The sequence below is a fragment of the Scatophagus argus genome, chromosome 4, assembly GCF_020382885.2.
Source record: "Scatophagus argus isolate fScaArg1 chromosome 4, fScaArg1.pri, whole genome shotgun sequence".
NCBI lineage: Eukaryota > Metazoa > Chordata > Actinopteri > Scatophagidae > Scatophagus > Scatophagus argus.
The window spans coordinates 24,398,997-24,416,921 of record NC_058496.1 but is presented as its reverse complement, the minus strand read 5'-3'; the positions used below and the strand labels follow the sequence as shown (position 1 = coordinate 24,416,921).

The 17,925-nt window shown below is 37.9% G+C and overlaps 2 protein-coding genes across 5 annotated transcripts in view; one reads left to right on the top strand and one right to left on the bottom strand.

Moving 5' to 3' along the window:
• Positions 1-287: 287 nt before the first annotated feature.
• LOC124057550 (SEC14-like protein 2) lies at positions 288-12,320 on the top strand. 3 transcript variants are annotated; one of them, XM_046385933.1, is made up of 13 exons: positions 288-435; positions 518-573; positions 1,676-1,751; positions 5,068-5,111; positions 6,118-6,180; positions 6,307-6,495; positions 7,384-7,479; positions 7,589-7,649; positions 7,758-7,841; positions 7,929-8,035; positions 10,886-11,070; positions 11,349-11,518; positions 11,671-12,320. In XM_046385933.1, exons 2-13 carry the CDS (start codon positions 520-522, stop codon positions 11,820-11,822), a joined length of 1,281 nt encoding a protein of 426 aa, XP_046241889.1. In that variant the 5' UTR covers positions 288-435; positions 518-519; the 3' UTR covers positions 11,823-12,320. The 3 variants fall into 3 exon arrangements, with proteins under 3 accessions (XP_046241889.1, XP_046241891.1, XP_046241890.1); XM_046385934.1 differs by having other exon boundaries at positions 376-394; XM_046385935.1 differs by having other exon boundaries at positions 289-573; positions 10,886-11,025; positions 11,671-12,319.
• A 2,405-nt stretch (positions 12,321-14,725) lies between these two features.
• The window catches only part of LOC124057549 (protein unc-13 homolog B-like), a 156,803-nt gene continuing 153,603 nt past the window's right edge, over positions 14,726-17,925 (bottom strand). The window contains exons 41-42 of one of the 2 annotated variants that reach the window (XR_006843128.1): positions 17,047-17,860; positions 14,726-17,005 (exon numbers count right to left, since the gene is read on the bottom strand). Coding sequence is in view for 1 of the 2 variants with exons in the window: in XM_046385932.1 (XP_046241888.1) it covers positions 17,578-17,860 (283 nt within the window). In the remaining variant the exon portion in view is untranslated. Of the gene's footprint in view, positions 17,861-17,925 lie in introns of both variants that reach the window. The other variant, XM_046385932.1, reaches the window with a different exon arrangement.

Below are 17,925 nucleotides of genomic sequence, written 5' to 3'. Positions count from 1 at the left end.
CACTTTATCAGGCAATACAGTAGTAGATTCACAGATAATTAATAAATCTCACACACTAGCCATTTATTTCACACACACATATCTCTCTCTATATATATAGATATATATATATATATCTATATATATATTGGTTCAAGTCTGCCAGAAAGATGATGCTAGTAGTATGGAAGCTAGAAGAGGGGGCGGGACTTCTTCTCTCGGTGGTTCCTCTTTCTTGTCGCGAGTAATCCTCTTGTCATTTCTCCTGTCTTTGGCCGAGTCAGCCGGTTTGACTGCATGTCCAACGGGCGGTGCGACTGTTTACATTTTTTTTCCTTCTGTCCGTTTTTCATCCACAGACAGCTGACAGCGAGGATAACAGGACACTGAGGCAGTGAATGAGCATCACGGGGAGGTGTTAGAGACACAGAAATCCGCCTGTCAGGGTTACCGACGGTGCTGTTTCTCTTTCTGTCTCCCTCTGTCTCTCTGTTAATTTGACTTTGCTCTGTCCTTATCTCGCATCTTGTTGTCGCAGTTATGAGCGGAAGAGTTGGAGATCTCAGTCCTAAACAGGCTGAAGCACTTGAGCAAGTAAGTTTTACTATAATCATAGTAATAATAGTAACAATAATAATAATACTAGTAATAATAATAATGATGATGATGATGATGATGATGATGATAAGAGAAAGGAAAGGAGGCATGGCACCACTTTCTAATAACCCACCTGTCATTACTAATACTAATAGATAATAGAATAATACTAATAGCTAATGTCTTTCTTAATAGACCAATGATAAAGAACAGCTTCCATCTATCTAGTTTGGCTGCTTGTTTTACCTGACTAACAGATTTTCAGTTTCTTTTACATATGACTACGAAAATTGTCAAATCCTAATTTGCTAATCGTTGTCAATTTTCTAGCATTGACACTTCAAATCTTGTGGAAACTTGCAGTTTTTCTCCATCATATGTCATAGCAAATGGGACACCTTTGAGTATTTGACCGCTGATCAAACAAAACAAGCAATGAAATATGTCAGCTTGGGTTTGAAGAAATGTTGATGTAACCTATTTTACAATTAACTTACAATTTATAAGCCAAAGGATGAATCAATTAATTCAGAAAAAATGGCAGATTAATTTCAATGATTCACATTTGACTGTTTTTCTACCCACAATGTCTGAAGGCCATTGTCATTGAAGTGTATAAAATAATTAGTCACGAATTCACAAGTTCTCATGTTGCAAATTGCTTTCCTGCCTGTACAACATCCATTGCACGTCTGCCCGTCCTGGGTGAGGGATCCCTCCTCTGTTGCTCACCCTGAGGTTTCTTCCATTTTTTCCTGTTAAAGGTTTTTCTGGGAGTTTTTCCTTAGTCGATGTGAGGGTCGAAGGGCAGAGGATGTTGCTGATGTTATGTTAAGCCCTTTGAGACAAACTGCTTGTAAAAATGGGCTATACAAATAAAGTTGACTTGACTTGACTTGACTTGACAAGTTTCAGCAGCATTAGGAAATGAAACCTACTAATCTGAACTCATTGACTGAAACTATAATTACTTTTAACACAGAGAAGTACTGTATTTCTCAACAATGTGTTTTTTCATCTCCAGGATCAGAACTGAGAGTTAAAGATTACCCTGAAAACTGATCATGTGTCTTGTCTTCTCTCCTTCCCCTGCCTACAGTTTCGAGAGAGGATACAAGACATTCTTCCTCAACTTCCTGCACAGCATGACCACTTCCTGTTACGATGGCTCAGAGGTGAGTTGAACATGAGGCACCTGCTGCTATGACCACCGCTTGCCCTCACAGCAAAACCTCTCTCGTAATTCCTCTTTGTTGTGGTAAATTTCTCCTTGTTTTCCTCATCTGATGGTGAAAATCTGAAGGTGCTGTTGTACTTGTGCAATAAACAGAAGCTGCAGTGGAATATTACATCAAAGGACGTGATGCAATACAAGTAAACCCCTCTCTTTGTCGGGGTTGGGAAAGAAACTCATATGGTTTTCATGCCTGAACACGATGCTTAAATGAACAACTGAAAAACCAAGCAGCTACTCAGCAGCAGCTAAAACAGAGAGGGAATATGTCAAGGTTTCTTGAGGCTGAGGCAGGGTGTCTGTAGGGTCTTGGAAAAGCAGTGGATTCAGCTTCCTGAAGAAAGCCTTGAATTTAGTTTGAAAAGTTCTAAAACATTTTTGCATTTTACTCCTCCTCCAGACTGTGAGTTATAAAAACTTCAAGTGGGATTTTTGCCACAGCGGATTGTGCTGCAGAACGCTATGAATCCTTTCTCGTGGTTTCAGCCTGCAGCATCAGACCTGTCAGCACACTGTCACCACTGCTAGCTGCAGCTGAAAAGCTGCTCAACGTCTCATAATGTCCAAGTGTCAGTAGCAAAAACTTACACCAGTTAATATCAGTAGGAATTATTGAAAGAAATCTGTGATAATAATTAATTCTTATGCCATATCATTCCTATTGAATATAATAATATATATATGAACCATAAAACCTGTATTAAAAACCTGTAGCAAATAGGAATAGCAAATGTGGTACTGAAGGGTTTTAAAAGATCTTAGATGTAACCCTCCGAGAGCGCTCGCTGGGGTTACATGTTATCAGATGCTTGAGAAAATGGGAAGCATTGATTAAAGGAGGCCTTGTGCTAATTAGTTATGGAGCAGAGGTCTAGAACTCTGTGTATCAAGCTAATCCAGGCCTAATCGCATTAAAGATGCACTACAGTGTATCACAGCTGCTGCTGTGTTTCTCCCTGCAAGTCCTGCCTTCCCCCCAAAGTTGTTTCATAACAGGAATAGAGAGCGACAGTGAAGGCGTATTGTCCTCTTTAATGAAGTCTTACTAAATGACCATAATGGTTGCAAAACAACTCTCAGAAATGCCAGTGTCATGGTTTCTAACACGGACAATGAGGGTTTGTTTGGCCAGTGTACGCTCTGTATGATTCAAGTTATTTCCCTTTCCACATGGATATACAGATGACTCAAATTCACGCTGTGGGAACAGTGAGTATAGCTCATTGATTTAAAGCAAATAGCCTGACGTGGCACACAGTGACCACTAATGATTGACCTTATAATAGTATCATTGCATAGAACCAAATAGGGATTGATTCAAAATGAAATGAAAGGCACAACTGATATACGGTAAAACATGTGCTTTTTTTGTCCATGAAAGAACTGCTTTTGCAATGGCAAATGTAAAAGGTTTCAGGAACTGATTTCAGGATATTTCACTGCTTTTAGCTGGCAGAACAAAGAAGCAAATTGCAAATTAAGTACATAAACTATCACACTTTAAAACATGTATTCCTTTTAGTATTGTGAGTAAAGCAGTGGATATTAAAATGTTAAATTGTGGTACAGTTCCAGTTAGACCCTGCTTCCCCCATATGACAGAAGGTAAGTCCTGTGCTAGAGGCCAACAACCCTTCTGTAACTTAACAAATGCTTTCTAAGTTTGCCCTCAGTTTAGTGTTGAACCAGATCATTCCCAGGTATCTTCCATGAACATGCGACTGACCCAGCAATCAAAACAACAGAGAAGCTCAGAATACAGCACACTAAGAGGGAGTGTGACTTTATTCTTGGCACAGGATCTCAAATAGTTGTTTACTGCTATATTAATGTTCAAAGTTTTACATATTTTGCCTTTGAAGTGTGCATTTCTTGATAAGTTTGAAACCTACTGTAGAGCTTTCAGGGTGATGATTGAAAAGACCACAGCATGATCACAAAGTCCCTCCAAGTTTTATTAAACCTGGACCTAGCCATGTGAGATATTTGCGTGTATTCGTGGCCATATCATTACATGTTATCAGATAGTGAGCTGATTGTGTTGTACTTGTACCACGAACGTCTACCACTGCTTAGAGTTTATTTCAGATCATCAGACATCTGAACTTGTGTCTGTAACTTTTGTTACAGATATAATCAGACACACCTCATATAATAAGGGATATATTTCCAGGCTGAGAAGCAGAAGGCGATCCACTCATCTAGCCTACCATTACTGTGTTTATTATTAGTTATAAAAGCTCCACAACCACTGTTATTATTCAGCAAGGTTGGGAATTGATATGTAACACTTATGAATGATTCACAATAATACATGCTCTGGTCTTGTGCCAGAATCTGCTTTGTGCTTTTGTAATGCTAAGTCACTCAATGTCCTAGTTAAGGTGCCAGGATGGAGCATTAGGTACAGTGTAATCCATTGCTGGAGTAAGTTGTAGGTCTTGCTTCACAGCAACAGCGCTGTTGTGCTTTTCCATCGGACGGTCAGCAGCGGAGCTAATCATATTAGATGTAGAGTATTAGACAGAGGAGTCTGTGTGTCGACCCGGTTCTGCATCAGTCATACTGGCACAGTGGTTTTAATAAAGACCATGTTAGAAAGAAGAAGATCTTTTAGATGTTATACAAGTCATACCCAGCGGGTATCAATAAAAATTTGAGATTGCAAAACTGACTTTTATGTGTTGTTTGTATTGTTTCAGGGATTTCCTCCAGATTTAGATACAAAATCAGGCAGGAAGTGTGATGCAAAATCCCTCCAACATCCTCATCTGCTTTACTGAATGAATTATTGACATGGTTTAACCCTTTAAAAAGGTCTAAAGTTGCATTGTTATCACACAAGTTATTACATGACCTTACAGAATCTGTGTTTGCAGGTTGCGGATCAGTTCTTATTTTATTTGTTCATATACAGTCTATCATTCATTTTAAACATTTTACAACTTAAACACACTAGTCAGTATGGCTTTTTTTTATGTATTTGTCTCTTTTGCATATTCATCTTGTTTTTCCTTCTCCTATAGAACACTTGTTAACTTGTGTTTAGATAAGTGCTACATAAATAAAGTTTGCTTATTTGCTTTGCAATATAATATAATATAGTATATAAAATAAGATGCAAAAGTAAGTGTAGGGCATTGGTGGAGATCCCACTCTAAACATTCCTCTCTGAATTCTGGTTAAAGGCTGTTGACTTATGAGCCATGGTTGTCTTTATTCATCTTTTTCTTTTTGCTTTTCTTATGCTTTTTCAGCCAGAAACTTCAATGTCCAGAAGTCTGAGGCCATGCTGCGAAAGGTAACGTGATCATGCTTCTCTATTGAGTAGGACAGGACATTTTTATAGTAACATACATGTAGAAATGCAATCCAGTACAACTCATGTACTGGATTGGAAACCCAGGTCCGACCACAAAGCCTCCTTGTGTTAAAGTACAGTTGGCAACAGCACAACCTGCTCAGGCCATCAGCTCAGGAGTGGCAGCAGATTAGAGAGGAGTCGTGTCGTAATAGTGCACTGTGGGGAAATTGAGTCATCGCGGCAGCTTGGGGGAGATAAGATATAGAGAAAAGGATTCAGTGAGTGTTTAAGACGGAATAAGATTTACAATCACCAAACTTAAAACTGCATAAACTGATTTTTGTACACTAGGGGATAGGAGAACCCCAAAACAAGCCGAGACACACATGCCCTTGTCATACTGACATCTAGCCAGCTAGCTAACCACAGTACCTTCTTTTTAGTAACCCATTCGCCAATAAACATGACTATGTCATAGATGCTAACATAAGCAAGGCTCGTTATCATTTTGCTCAAAGGGTAAATTAACCAGGAATCATTAACAGATCAAGCACATAATCCAGCCAAAACGAGCCCACTCTTCTGGGTTATTTCAGTTGATGTCTTAATGGTACTGAGTACTGATCTCCAGCCTAACTCCATTTTTGCATTAAAATGATCTATTACTTGTTAAATCTATCGGCCAGGCTGAAAACAAACATATATGTTCATATAACAAAATAACCATTTCTTTCTCCTTTGTTGTTGTGCTTGTGGTTGTAATCATGTGTTGGCACTGATGTGTGTGTACACTGCGATACATAACTGATCCCTGTACTGCTGACTGGGCAGGTTTTACATCACCGACTGTCTGAAACCTACTAAGCCACTTAAATCACTACATTGTGCTTGGGCGGATCCGCTACTGTACATGCAGTCTATCACTGAGGAAGTACAAAAAAGTTTAATGTAGGCCTTTATATTAATAATCCAATGATTAACATGGATCCATCTTTTCTTCCAGCATCTGGAATTCCGGAAACAAATAAAAGTAGACACGATAATCGCTGACTGGCGTCCACCAGAGGTAAAGACCTTAAAACCATAACTCACTGTGGGTTCAAAGAGTAATAAAATAAATGCCTCCTGAATTCTCTTCTTACACAACTGAAGAAACCATTGGTTTGACATTTAAAATGGCTGCTGTTTGTAGGTAATAGAGAAGTATCTGTCAGGAGGGATGTGTGGTTATGACCGTGAGGGCAGCCCCATCTGGTATGATGTCATTGGACCCGTGGATCCTAAAGGCCTCTTCCTGTCTGCCTCCAAGCAAGATTTCATCAAGTCCAAGATCAGAGACTGTGAGATTCTGCAGAGGGAATGTAACCTGCAGTCACAAAGGGTAAGAACAGAGACCACAGATCATAAGATGGAGATCCAGTGGTCATGTTCACTGAATTGTCGTATTATTGTCGTATTGCAGTGTTTATAAGTAGAGGGAGGCTGTTTAACTCAAAGCTCTGAAAATGAAACACATGTTCATGTGGGAATAATTAAAAAACTGCCTCACAAATTAGGATCACTTTTTGGACTTGTTGTTTTGTTTTTTTTTTAAAAATACATACTAATTTGACTTCTTAATATTTTTAAGAATTAGTCAAATGAAACAATCTGAGAAGGTAATGCCACTTTTCGATGCAACTTGTAGAACTGCAATTCCTTGTCAGTTAATTGATTGGTAGATTGAAAGAAACTTAGTTGCCAACTATTTTGATTAGTGATTAGTCGTTCCATTCATATTTAAATAAAAATGACTGTAACTGAAGAGTCTTTAGATTTTGGACTGTTGGGTAGACAAAAGAAGCAATCTGTTATTTAAGGCTCTGGGAAATTATGATGAGCATTTTGCACATTTTTTGTGACATTTTATGGACTAAATGATTAATCAATAGTGAAAATAATTGTTAGTTGCCATCCTATTATAAAATTTTTACAAGCAAAAAATTTTGGAAACCACTGCAGTAAATTTTATTTTCCTTTATCAAACAGTATCCAAGAAAAGTAACTATAAGAAGTCCTTTTATTTTGGCACACTAACTATTAAACAGCATATTTATACTGATACATTTCCCATTAAGGCTCCGTGTATTTCAGAAGTTCACTTTGTGGACATGAGGAACTAAAAATTAATCACCAACTCCAATTAATTTATATAAACACACATTTTATTAGTTACTTTATAGTTTCACAGAATGAATTTTCCTGTCGTTCTGTCACTGTTTTCAACCAGCTTGGGAGGAACGTGGAGTCAATCACCATGATCTATGATGTTGAAGGTCTGGGTCTGAAACACTTATGGAAGCCTGCTATAGAAACATATGGGGAGGTACAGAGACGCACACATGCAGTGTGAACATAGACCTCAAATAACTAAGAGACAGAGCAGACTGTTGGGTTGGTCAATATTGCCAAATAATGTTCCTCTGTGTCACCAGATCCTCCAGATGTTTGAAGACAACTACCCCGAGGGCTTGAAAAGGCTGTTTGTCATTAAAGGTGAATTTGTTCTTCCTCCATCAAAGCATATTACAGTAAACAAACGATAATCCAGATGAGTATCTTTGACGAACCAGAGTTTTACACCTGTAACTTTTTCTTCTGCAGCACCCAAACTCTTTCCTGTGGCCTACAACCTTGTCAAACACTTTCTGAGTGAGAACACAAGACAAAAGATCTATGTCCTCGGAGGTGAGACATTAAACATCACTGTATCTTATGTTACACTTTTACTTCCTCCCCCTTTTTGAGGAAATTGGCATCACTGTTGTTTGACAGCTAACTGGCAGGAGGTTTTACTGAAGCACATTGATGCAGAGGAGTTGCCGGCGATATATGGGGGGAAACTGACGGATCCCGACGGAGATCCTCGCTGTCGGACCAGGGTGAGTCAATGAATTTGCAGGCTGATTAGTATCATCAGCCTACCTTGGGACTAAAGTAGGCTGATGAAGAGTTGGAAGAGACGAGTCTCTGTTGCAGATGATGAACCAGTGATCTTTTAATATCTAGTTGTTTAGGCCTTTGAATCATGTGAGAAATTATGTAAACAACAGAAATTATGTAAAGAACAGACACAATGTAAAGAAGAGAAATAATCATTTGAAGTCTTCAAAAACTGAAATTCCATTTTCTCTCTGACTGATAAGCTGTAAAATCTGTCCTGGTAATAACAGCTGTTCCTTTTTTGACAGCTATTTTGCAGTTATGCCTTATAACCCTGCCCCTGCCTTTCCCCACACACTGTGTTGGATTATTAGTATTTTGTGTTATTTAAGATTAAGGACTATTTTTTTAGTTAACTTAATGCACCACCTGGATGAATATTTCTCAGATGGGGCAAGCTGTCACTTTTCTCCACAAATAAAGCCATGGTTTACAGACATGGTCTTGCATTAGTATGGTTGAAATCAGTGTTACAGTTCCATACTGATACCTATTATAAAATGGAAAATGGATGCAAAATCACACAACACGATTAAACTAATATGCACTAAATGCGACTGAATATACCCCAGTTGTACTCATTATATAAAACAAAATTAATTAACACAGTAGTCAGACAGAAAAGTCCTGCATTAGATGCAAGTCTGATTCCAACAATAGCTGATCAGCCTCCTGTACAGTCAGGCATGCGACAGTTTGCTTGATGTCTCTTTCACAGAATCTGTTTTCATAGATCTGTCCTGTCCTGCAGTTCCTTCACTGGTTTTCACACTGTGCTTATTTAGTTTGGCAGCTTATAGCTTTGCTTTGGTGGCAAACCGGCTGGCTAATATGCATACTGTGCACTTGAAATGTGGGTTTACATTTGACTGGCAAACCATGGTTTATGTGACTTCCCCTCCCACTGGTTTTTCCAGATTAATTTTCCTAAATACGGATATTGCAAAGTCACAGTCAGGCTACAAACACATGAATCAATGACGATGCAAGGACCATTGTGGACTGGCTGCCCATAGCAATCAATAATCAATCAATACAATGAATCAATACAACTGCACATAGGTTGAGTGCGCTTAATCTCTTCTATACATAAACCAATGTAAAACCAAGGGACTGATGCAAAGATTGTGGCTTGAATTGGATGATGTACTATGTGAATTATAACAGGTAATGACATCTTTTATTTGCAGACAATCCACAGGAAATTGCAGATGAGAAATGAATTACTTAAAAGACTCAAGAAAAACCCTCCCACTTTATATCCGCTGCAGTCTTTGCTGTGTAGAAATGGCCTCTGCGCAAGAGTTGCAGTCAAACCTGAGATGCTTTTGTAAACAGTGTAGTAATGACCAACAAGGGCAGAGCAGAGCAGCTTGAGTAGTTGTACTTATAGATAATATTCAGACTGACCCTGCATTTGTCACTGTTTCTGTAGATAAATAATTGGGCCCAGGACAGATGATGAACAGGAAGAGAGAAATTCATTTCGGCTACGTCCAAGAGTCAAGGAATTGAGATGCTCAACCTCAAAGTGTTTTTATTTTTGTTTGTTTCATTTGTTTTACCTTTTTTTTAAAATACAAGTTTTAGTTAGCTAGCTGTGTGTCCTTGACAATGTACTGTATTATTTTGGTTAGGTCATAGGAACTGAGTTATCTAATTTAGCAGTAGTTTAGCATAAAGACTGGAAATAAGGGAGACACAACTAGACTGTGTAAGTCATTCCAGGAAATCACTAGACCCGGCCAAGCAGTCCTCATAAAGTTAATAACTTTGGTTAGTTGGTAGGTGGTTTCCGCAAATTAATTGCGTGCTGGGTGGACAGATGTTTCTGCATATTGGAGGTATTTCTCCCCTTTGACAAAATTAAAGCTTTGCAAATGTTGCAACTAGCCTGGGTATCATCTTTTCACGTGAAATATAGCAAACTAAAGTATAACAAACTTTAGAATGCTTCTGCCTTGACGCCATGTTGGAAAAGTTCAGAACCAAAATGCACATCTTGCGTGTGACGTCATCATGCATTTGCAATGTATGTGGAATCGATAAACGGAATCGTCAGGCAAGCAAACAAACGATTCAAAGGAATCAAATTACTGGGAACCAGTTCTCTAAAAGAACCGGTTTTCGATTCCCATCCCTAGTGGTTATTGTTACTGTTGAAGATAGCCAGGCTAGCTGTTTCTTTCAGTTTCCAGTCTTTGCAATAAGCCAAGAATAACATTGTGTATTTCCCAAAAAGTCAAACTATTCCTTTAAGAATTTGGTGTCATTTATGGACCTGAAAGAATGCACTGAACTTGTTCAGTGCAAAGTAAAGTTCAAAGAAGCATTGACCCACATTGCTCCATGTGCATTTTTTAGCATCTTTAGGGTAATTTAAACAACTGTAGAGTGAATGTGTGTGTGTGTGTGTGAGATCTATAATATACATAATGTTAATTATCATCAGCTGGATTTAACTGACGCTCTGATTTATCTCATGTGTTGGTTAGTTCATGTGCTACACTGTTCGGTATTGTGAAACCACAGGAGTTGATGGGTTTCATATTTATTTTATTTTATTTATATATTTGTGTTAATAAAAAGAAAAGTGGGGAAAAGCATGCTTTTTGCCTTTTTGTGCAAAACTTATGAAATTACAAGAATTCAGACACTGTCACAGAGTCACAGTAAGTGATGAGTTTCTCTTTTGCCTCATTTCTCCTGCCTTCAAACTTTTAACATTTCATGTATTTAGCTTTTTGACACAAGATCCTCATTCTTTTCACGTGTTGTCTTGACTACAGATAAATCATGTCGGCCCAGTTCCCACCTCCTACTACGTGCGGGACCATGTTAAGGTGGACTATGAGCAGTGTATGATCGTCAAACGAGGTTCCTCTCAGCAGCTGGACTATGAGATCCTGTTCCCAGGCTGTGTTCTCAGGTCACCTGGACACAAGATGTTGTATCACAGTGGCAGCAATAAAACGTTATTAAGTCATTTTAAAGTAATTTATTAAGCAAACATTCACTGGTTCCAGCTAGAAATATGTGAGGTTTTGTTTCATTTATGTGTTTTATATCTCACTTAAGCTTGAGTTTTGCACTCTTGTCAGACCAAACTAGTATGAATATGTGACCTTAACTAATTCATGAACTTCATCAAAAAGTAAAACAAATCATTGAACAAACACAACACAACACAACACAAAACAAAAAGCTTCATTGTTTAATTAGTTTAAAGTCTTTTTTTTTCCATCTTTGCAGATGGCAGTTTGCCACTGAGAGTGCAGACATTGGCTTTGGAGTTTTTCTGAAAGACAGAAAGGGTGAATGGAAGAAGGCAGCTCAGATGGAGGAAGTTGTGCCCAGCCAGCGCTACAATGCCCACTTAGTGCCCGAGGATGGATCAGTGACCTGTGAACGCCCCGGAGTCTGTGAGTATCCTGTATCACTCAGCATAGGCTGCTACTCAGAAGGCTTTGTGATGTGCAGTCATATCAATATGCAGAAATGCTGAATATGGTAGTGCAACGTAAGAGCAGATCCAGTTGTATAGGAAATATTCTGTGCCGTTTGTCTTCCCCAGATGTTCTGAGATTCGACAACACTTACAGCATCTTCCAGGCTAAAAGAGTTAGCTTTACCGTTGAGGTCCTGCTCCCTGACCACTTGCAGTCCCCGCAGACCAACGGGGCATCCAAAAGCCATGTGCAAGCTGAGGACAGCAGACCATCATAAAGAAAACGATGACACAATGTACCACTTCCTTTTTGTCAGATCTGTAATGTTTAGCCGCCACTCATAAGCACAGCCTGAGAGACTTGAACAGGAACCACAACCTGCTGCCCTAAGGCAAAAATGGAAGATATTTAACACATGAAGGTTTAACCCTAATCTTTTCTTTAATAATGACCTTTAATCACACATTTGTCCTTTTAGAAACATTTACTTAGGTACACGCATAATATGCACAAAAGTATGAGGACATTGTGCACCTTTGGTCTATTTTTTCATGGTATAGGCTCAGTCTCAAAATCGTCGAAATTACTTTTGCAATAGAAATTGCTACAGCATACAGCAGTATTTTAGACATTGTGCTTCTAACTTTGTGCACAAGGGTATTGTCATATTGAAAAAGACAGACTATTTCCACAAAGCCAGGTCAATGAAGAATTTGTTTTCCTAGTTTGATGTGGAAGAACTTGAAGTAATATCTACAGCCAGGTGCAACATCTGGTGAAGCGCCTGAAACCAGACAAGTGGAGGCTGTTGAAGTGAGATATTTAACAATCACATATAGGTGTCTCTGGGTGTCCACATACTTCTGGTCATATGGTGTAGCTTCATATTTATTCTGTTGGAATATTTTATTGCTGCTGGGAGACATGAGAACCCATGGACACAGTTGTTAACAAGCATGTTAACAAGTAGCAAATTGATATTAACCTAGCTACAAGTTAGCTTACTAACTTAAAGCTAAAGTCAAGCCACATTGCTGCTTCAGAGATTGCTAGTTATTGGTATCTTCATGCATCTTCATCCTTTATTGGAACTCCACTGCTTTTACGCAACATCTAATAACAGGCCTTGGGAGAGTACTACTGCATACGTAGAGTAGTCTGCATAAATCCTTTGTGTCACTTGTGTCAGCATTGGTTGGAATTGAAAACCACAAGTTCAGGGGGGTGGAGTTTGAAATAAGTGAACTTAAACAGATATCCGTGGTCTACTCCTTATCTTGACTTGAAGTTAGTGACTTGAGGTTTCATTAACCGCTACTAGCATAACACACCCAAATAACCGACAAAACAGTCTGGTTGAGTTGCATTATGGGTAAAGAAGGTGTCAGGTTTTGACAAGGAGGAAGAATGTATACAATAAAAAAAAACATCTGTCAGTGTTATAGGAGTGCAATGCTAAATGGTGGAGTACTCTTTAAAGTTCCTCATTTGCGTCTTGACCATTTTTGGTTGTGCATAATATTTCTCATGCAGAATGTTTCAAATAGGTACCAAATGAATCTGGTCAGCTCTATCTACAGTCTACTTAAATGGTATGATGTGTAAAACAGGCACAAAAGTGAAATATATTTTAATCTTTAATGTCCGAGCAAGGCTAAGCATTTTCTATATATATGTTTTTTCAGATATGTTTCATATATATTTTCCATGACAGTCAGCAACAGTATAAGGATTTCAGGTATATAAGAAGAGACTTTAAAGAAAAAGAACAATAAACTCAAATAATAGAAATTCAGGTTGAAATACTAAATTTTTTTTTTTTTTTTTAAATCTATGTTTACATCCATTATACTAATTGATTGTGCCTTCCATGGTTGTATATCTATATATATTATTATATTCTCATGACATGAGAATCATCTCAAAACATGTAAATGGTTTGAAATGATTATTATTTCATAATAACAAAGTATTAAAGTCTGTATATATTATTAGAGTTTCTCAAAAAATCAGTGAGAAGCAGTAAGTGAAAAGCATTTTATGAGTATTTATCTTAACTCATTTGCAGGGAATGAACATGGGAACAGTCTATGTTATCCTTGCTGGCAGACAATAACTGAATGTAGATTGTGTCTGATAGCCAGAATGGAAGTTTTGTGACATAATTTTCAGATTTATATTGCAATACCCTACTGAGAGATGTTTCCAACAACCTGCTAGGTCCTAGAGAAACAAAATAAGATTACTATCATGGTCATGCCTATCATGTCTGCACCCTGGCCTGTGCTGATTAAGACCTTTTCAGAGGGTGAAGATGACATAAACTTGAAATGGTTATAAGAGAAGTAAATAAATTTGTTTACAACACTCAAAATGGCTGGATATGTTTTTTAAATTCCTCACTTTAGAAGATGCAAATTTTCCATGAATCATCCTCATTGCATTGTCCATTCTCTTCCACATCTCTGTCTCATTTTTTATCTTGGCAACAAAAATAATCTGTCATAGGCTTGAAGGTGTTCATATTATGGTTTATATGTTTATAATATAACGAATTAGCAAAATAGAGCAACTTAGTATTTGTCACTGTTTGTGGTCATCTGGTGATTATGGGAAAGTCTCAACCTCCTCTTTGCTCTTAGTCCATCCAAAATCCTGCAAAAAGGTCTTTATACAGATTATTTCACCATTTCATTTCAACAATTAGTGAAGTGTGTTATTTGAACACAGGAGGGAGCTCTCTGAATAAAGTGTGGCTGTTGCAAACTCACGAGGAGTTTTAGCACCCCATAATGGTCAGGGCTGGATCACCAGAAGATGAGGAACCAGCCAAGGTGTTTTTGTGTGAAAGGGTTTGAGTTAATTTAATAGAAAATGTAGATGGTAATATGTGTCAGTGAATCACAGGACCAAATAACATAACAGTTGTAAGACCTTACCTCGGTTATTTCAGTTTATATATCAATACAAATCTATATTTTTACATTCCTTAAAACCCAGTTACAAAGTACTCAACACAATTCAGCAAATTAGAATTAACAACACCAAAAATGACATTTAATAAAACTAACATTTATGTAACAAAAGACATAATTGAAGCAGAATATGTTTCATATTCCCAAATCAATGAGTTTAATGAGATGGTTACATGACAAATCTGGGGCCAGTTAGTGGTTCAGCACAGAATACAACAAGCAAACAATGTAGCTGCACACTGATGACATATGCTGAGGCTTTTGTTCCCTTAAAACAGTTAACATCTCTGGAGGACACACTGCAAAGCTGCCATGTCAGATAAGGAAAATAATATCAGCAGGAAATATTAGCCACTGCCAAGTTCACTCTAAAAGCACCAGCCATCAAAGCTGTCCGAGTCCTATTAGGCCTTAAGAACACAGATTTTCATTCAGACATTTTGACATATCAAAATATGAAAACTTTAATGATGGATGAATTCCATGCATACTGGCTCACGTGAACAGAACGGAGCCATCATTATCTGTACCATTCCTATACTAATGTGCTGTGAAAGGGCCTGTTGTTGAAACGGGATGATCTGAGATCTGTTCAGTCCATTATATATACATATCACACTGATGAGAGATTCACATACCCAGGTCTGACTCTTATTGTAAATACTGTAAAATTAAAAATACCATAGATTACAGCGAGTGAATGGTTTAACTCCTTGCTCAAGGACATGTGAAGAGAACATAAGGCTGTATAACACGTTTGTCTTTCTATACTTGTGGGGATCATCACTTACTGTGCAAACCCAACCATCATATACAAGCACGCACAAAGGACAGGATCCACTGCCTTGATTAATAAATATTTTATGTACAAAATAATGTTACAAGTATATTCAACATATGTCACATTAGAATAATGATAACTACTTTACATACATTTGATCAATCTTAATATTTCACAGTACATACATGAAAAAGACCACAATCTAGCTAAATTTGTATACAATAAATACATGCTCTGGTCATTATTTATTTACTTTTTTCTCTCTTTTTTTTACAAACTTACAGTTTTGTTTTTTTTTTAAACAGAGTGCAAGAGTTCAGCTGTCACAACAGCTGTGGCCACTGTAAAAGATCCCTCCTTTATGCACTTCTGCCATGCTGCAGACAAATGTTTGTTCAGATTAATACAGCAGAATATCCCAGATTATGTCATCTAAATTTGACCATTCAGATCATGTTGAGTTTAGAACCAAAGCGCAGCTAACTATGGCAAACATGCATTAAAAATGGGACAACAATGGCCACACCTGTCTGCAAACAACCCACAGTACGTGAAGAGAGCTAGTTCAAGATGGCTCGCTGAACACTTATGTTCCTTGGCACGTAGTAAACAGACAGGTGTGTGGAACCTGCCTGCATGTTTTCTTTTCCATCCAAGAAAGTCCAAGTTTGTAGTGTAGTGTAAAACACTCGTCAGGTAATCAGAAACATAGGATGGGTACAGCGACTGTGCATGCATGGCAAGGCTGTGGCAGCTTTGTTCTCATTCAATTTAAAATTGGAAAAGTAGACAAAAAGAAAATCTTAGAGGTCTGTTTCTGGTCCTCAATAAAGGTGTTCACACTACTTAACCCCAGAAAACGGGCTGTCAGTTTTCAGTTGTTTCCATTCAAAGCAGGCCGACAGGTAAACAGTGCTCACAGTCACAGTTTGACACTTGGCAAAAACAGAAGAGCTAAATTAAAAATCTGTATTTCTCTCAGTGCAGAGAAGCTACGCTTTGCTTGACGGATGTCAGTAACTCTCTACTATACCCATAATTCTTTGCTTCTCAAAAAAAATATCAATGCTTTTTGCAATACAAGTCAGTGTTGTAGAACCTAATCACATTTAAAGTCAGTTAGCTAGCTTTGTTAGCTGGCCAGCTTTATTAAGATAATTCAATTTGTGTCATCTTCTTCTTTTCAAGGTTTTATTTATTAAGTCTGGTTAAAACCTTACTAGAGTTCACATGAAACATCATGACACTCTTCTTGGGTCAATGCATCAGTATATGCCATGTGATGTGGCAGATGTGTGTCAAGCTCTATAGCCATGTAAAGTGAAAAACAAGTAGCCAATGATCTTTTTTAAATGGACCTGAAGCTCTTTATTTCTTGCTCTTTTGCTCAAATTGGGGTATTGTTGTTGGCTACTAAAATCAATTGAAAGGAATAGTATGAAATTTATTCTTTTTTAAATATATTTTTTGTTATTTTATTTAGCTGGTTAATGAATGGTATCAGTGTCACTTTTTGCAGAAAGTGTTAGATGCAAAAGCCAACAGTGGTAAGATATTTGTTAGTAGACAAGGCCTCAGTGGCTAAAACAGTACAAGAATTTGGGATTACTTCCTCCAATCCTTGACTCTTGTCATAGTTATATTTGTTAAGCAGTAAATTATTAGCGGTCAGAATTTTCACTTCAAGTCTATTCAGTTTTAAAACTTGGTCCCCTCTTTTCATATTGTCAGGTGTACAGTGACACAAATTCAGTCTTTCCAGTGAATGGATGTTTGATGAAAAGCTGGTGTATTAGCTCAACAGATGACACATATGCTAAATTTGATCCAGTTTTCATTTGCCACAAATGACCAGAACAGTCAGTCAACAGAATTAGAAGACAACTTTTGACCACCAAGCTGGTGACTTAAATTCATATGCTGCTTGGTAATGATACCGGTGCTAATTATGGTTATATGTTTTTTATCTCTTCAACATTTTGAGAGAGCACCTCTTTCCAAAACATATTACTACTTCTTAATACATCTTTCTTACCATAACTATAATAAATAACCAACTTGCTTGTGTCTTTTTAAGGATGTTCTCCTTGTTGAATATTATCAGTAAGAAGCTTTATCTGTGTGTGTTCTCTTAGGATGAAGATGACATTGTTCATAAACGCCAGACAAAGTCATAAACAACACAAAGCCGTGAATTTAAACCCCCACCATGATCCTTGTCAGCTTTTCTTTTTTACCATTTCCAACAATCTCTAATCTTGAGTCAGTGTCTCTGCTCATCTGCCCTCTTCCACAGGACGAATTTCTGATTTCAGCTTGACAAACTCTTTAGCCACCTCATCAGCAGGCCGCTGGGACAGGATACGCATCACTGTCATGCCCGTCTCATCGGTATGAATGCGCGGCCCAAGCGGACACCAGCACACGCAGCTCTTGCGGTCCACAACATCACGAAGCTGAATCACAGCCATGCCGACAACCCGGTCTGCCCGACCAAAACAGTAGTCCTTCACTGTCACCTGGAGCTCATAGCAGTCTGGGGACTCCTTACCCACAACACTAGAGGAGTAAAGGAAAATGTTTAAAAAAAAGAAAAAAAATCACTATTTCACTGCATTTTCAGA

Excerpts from the sequence above, each read along its gene's own strand:
- LOC124057550 (XM_046385933.1), top strand. The coding sequence starts at position 520 with ATGAGCGGAAGAGTTGGAGATCTCAGTCCTAAACAGGCTGAAGCACTT. Across the intron at positions 574-1,675 it reads AGGCTGAAGCACTTGAGCAA|TTTCGAGAGAGGATACAAGA; the intron begins GTAAGTTTTACT and ends CCCTGCCTACAG. Across the intron at positions 8,036-10,885 it reads ATCCTCGCTGTCGGACCAGG|ATAAATCATGTCGGCCCAGT; the intron begins GTGAGTCAATGA and ends TCTTGACTACAG.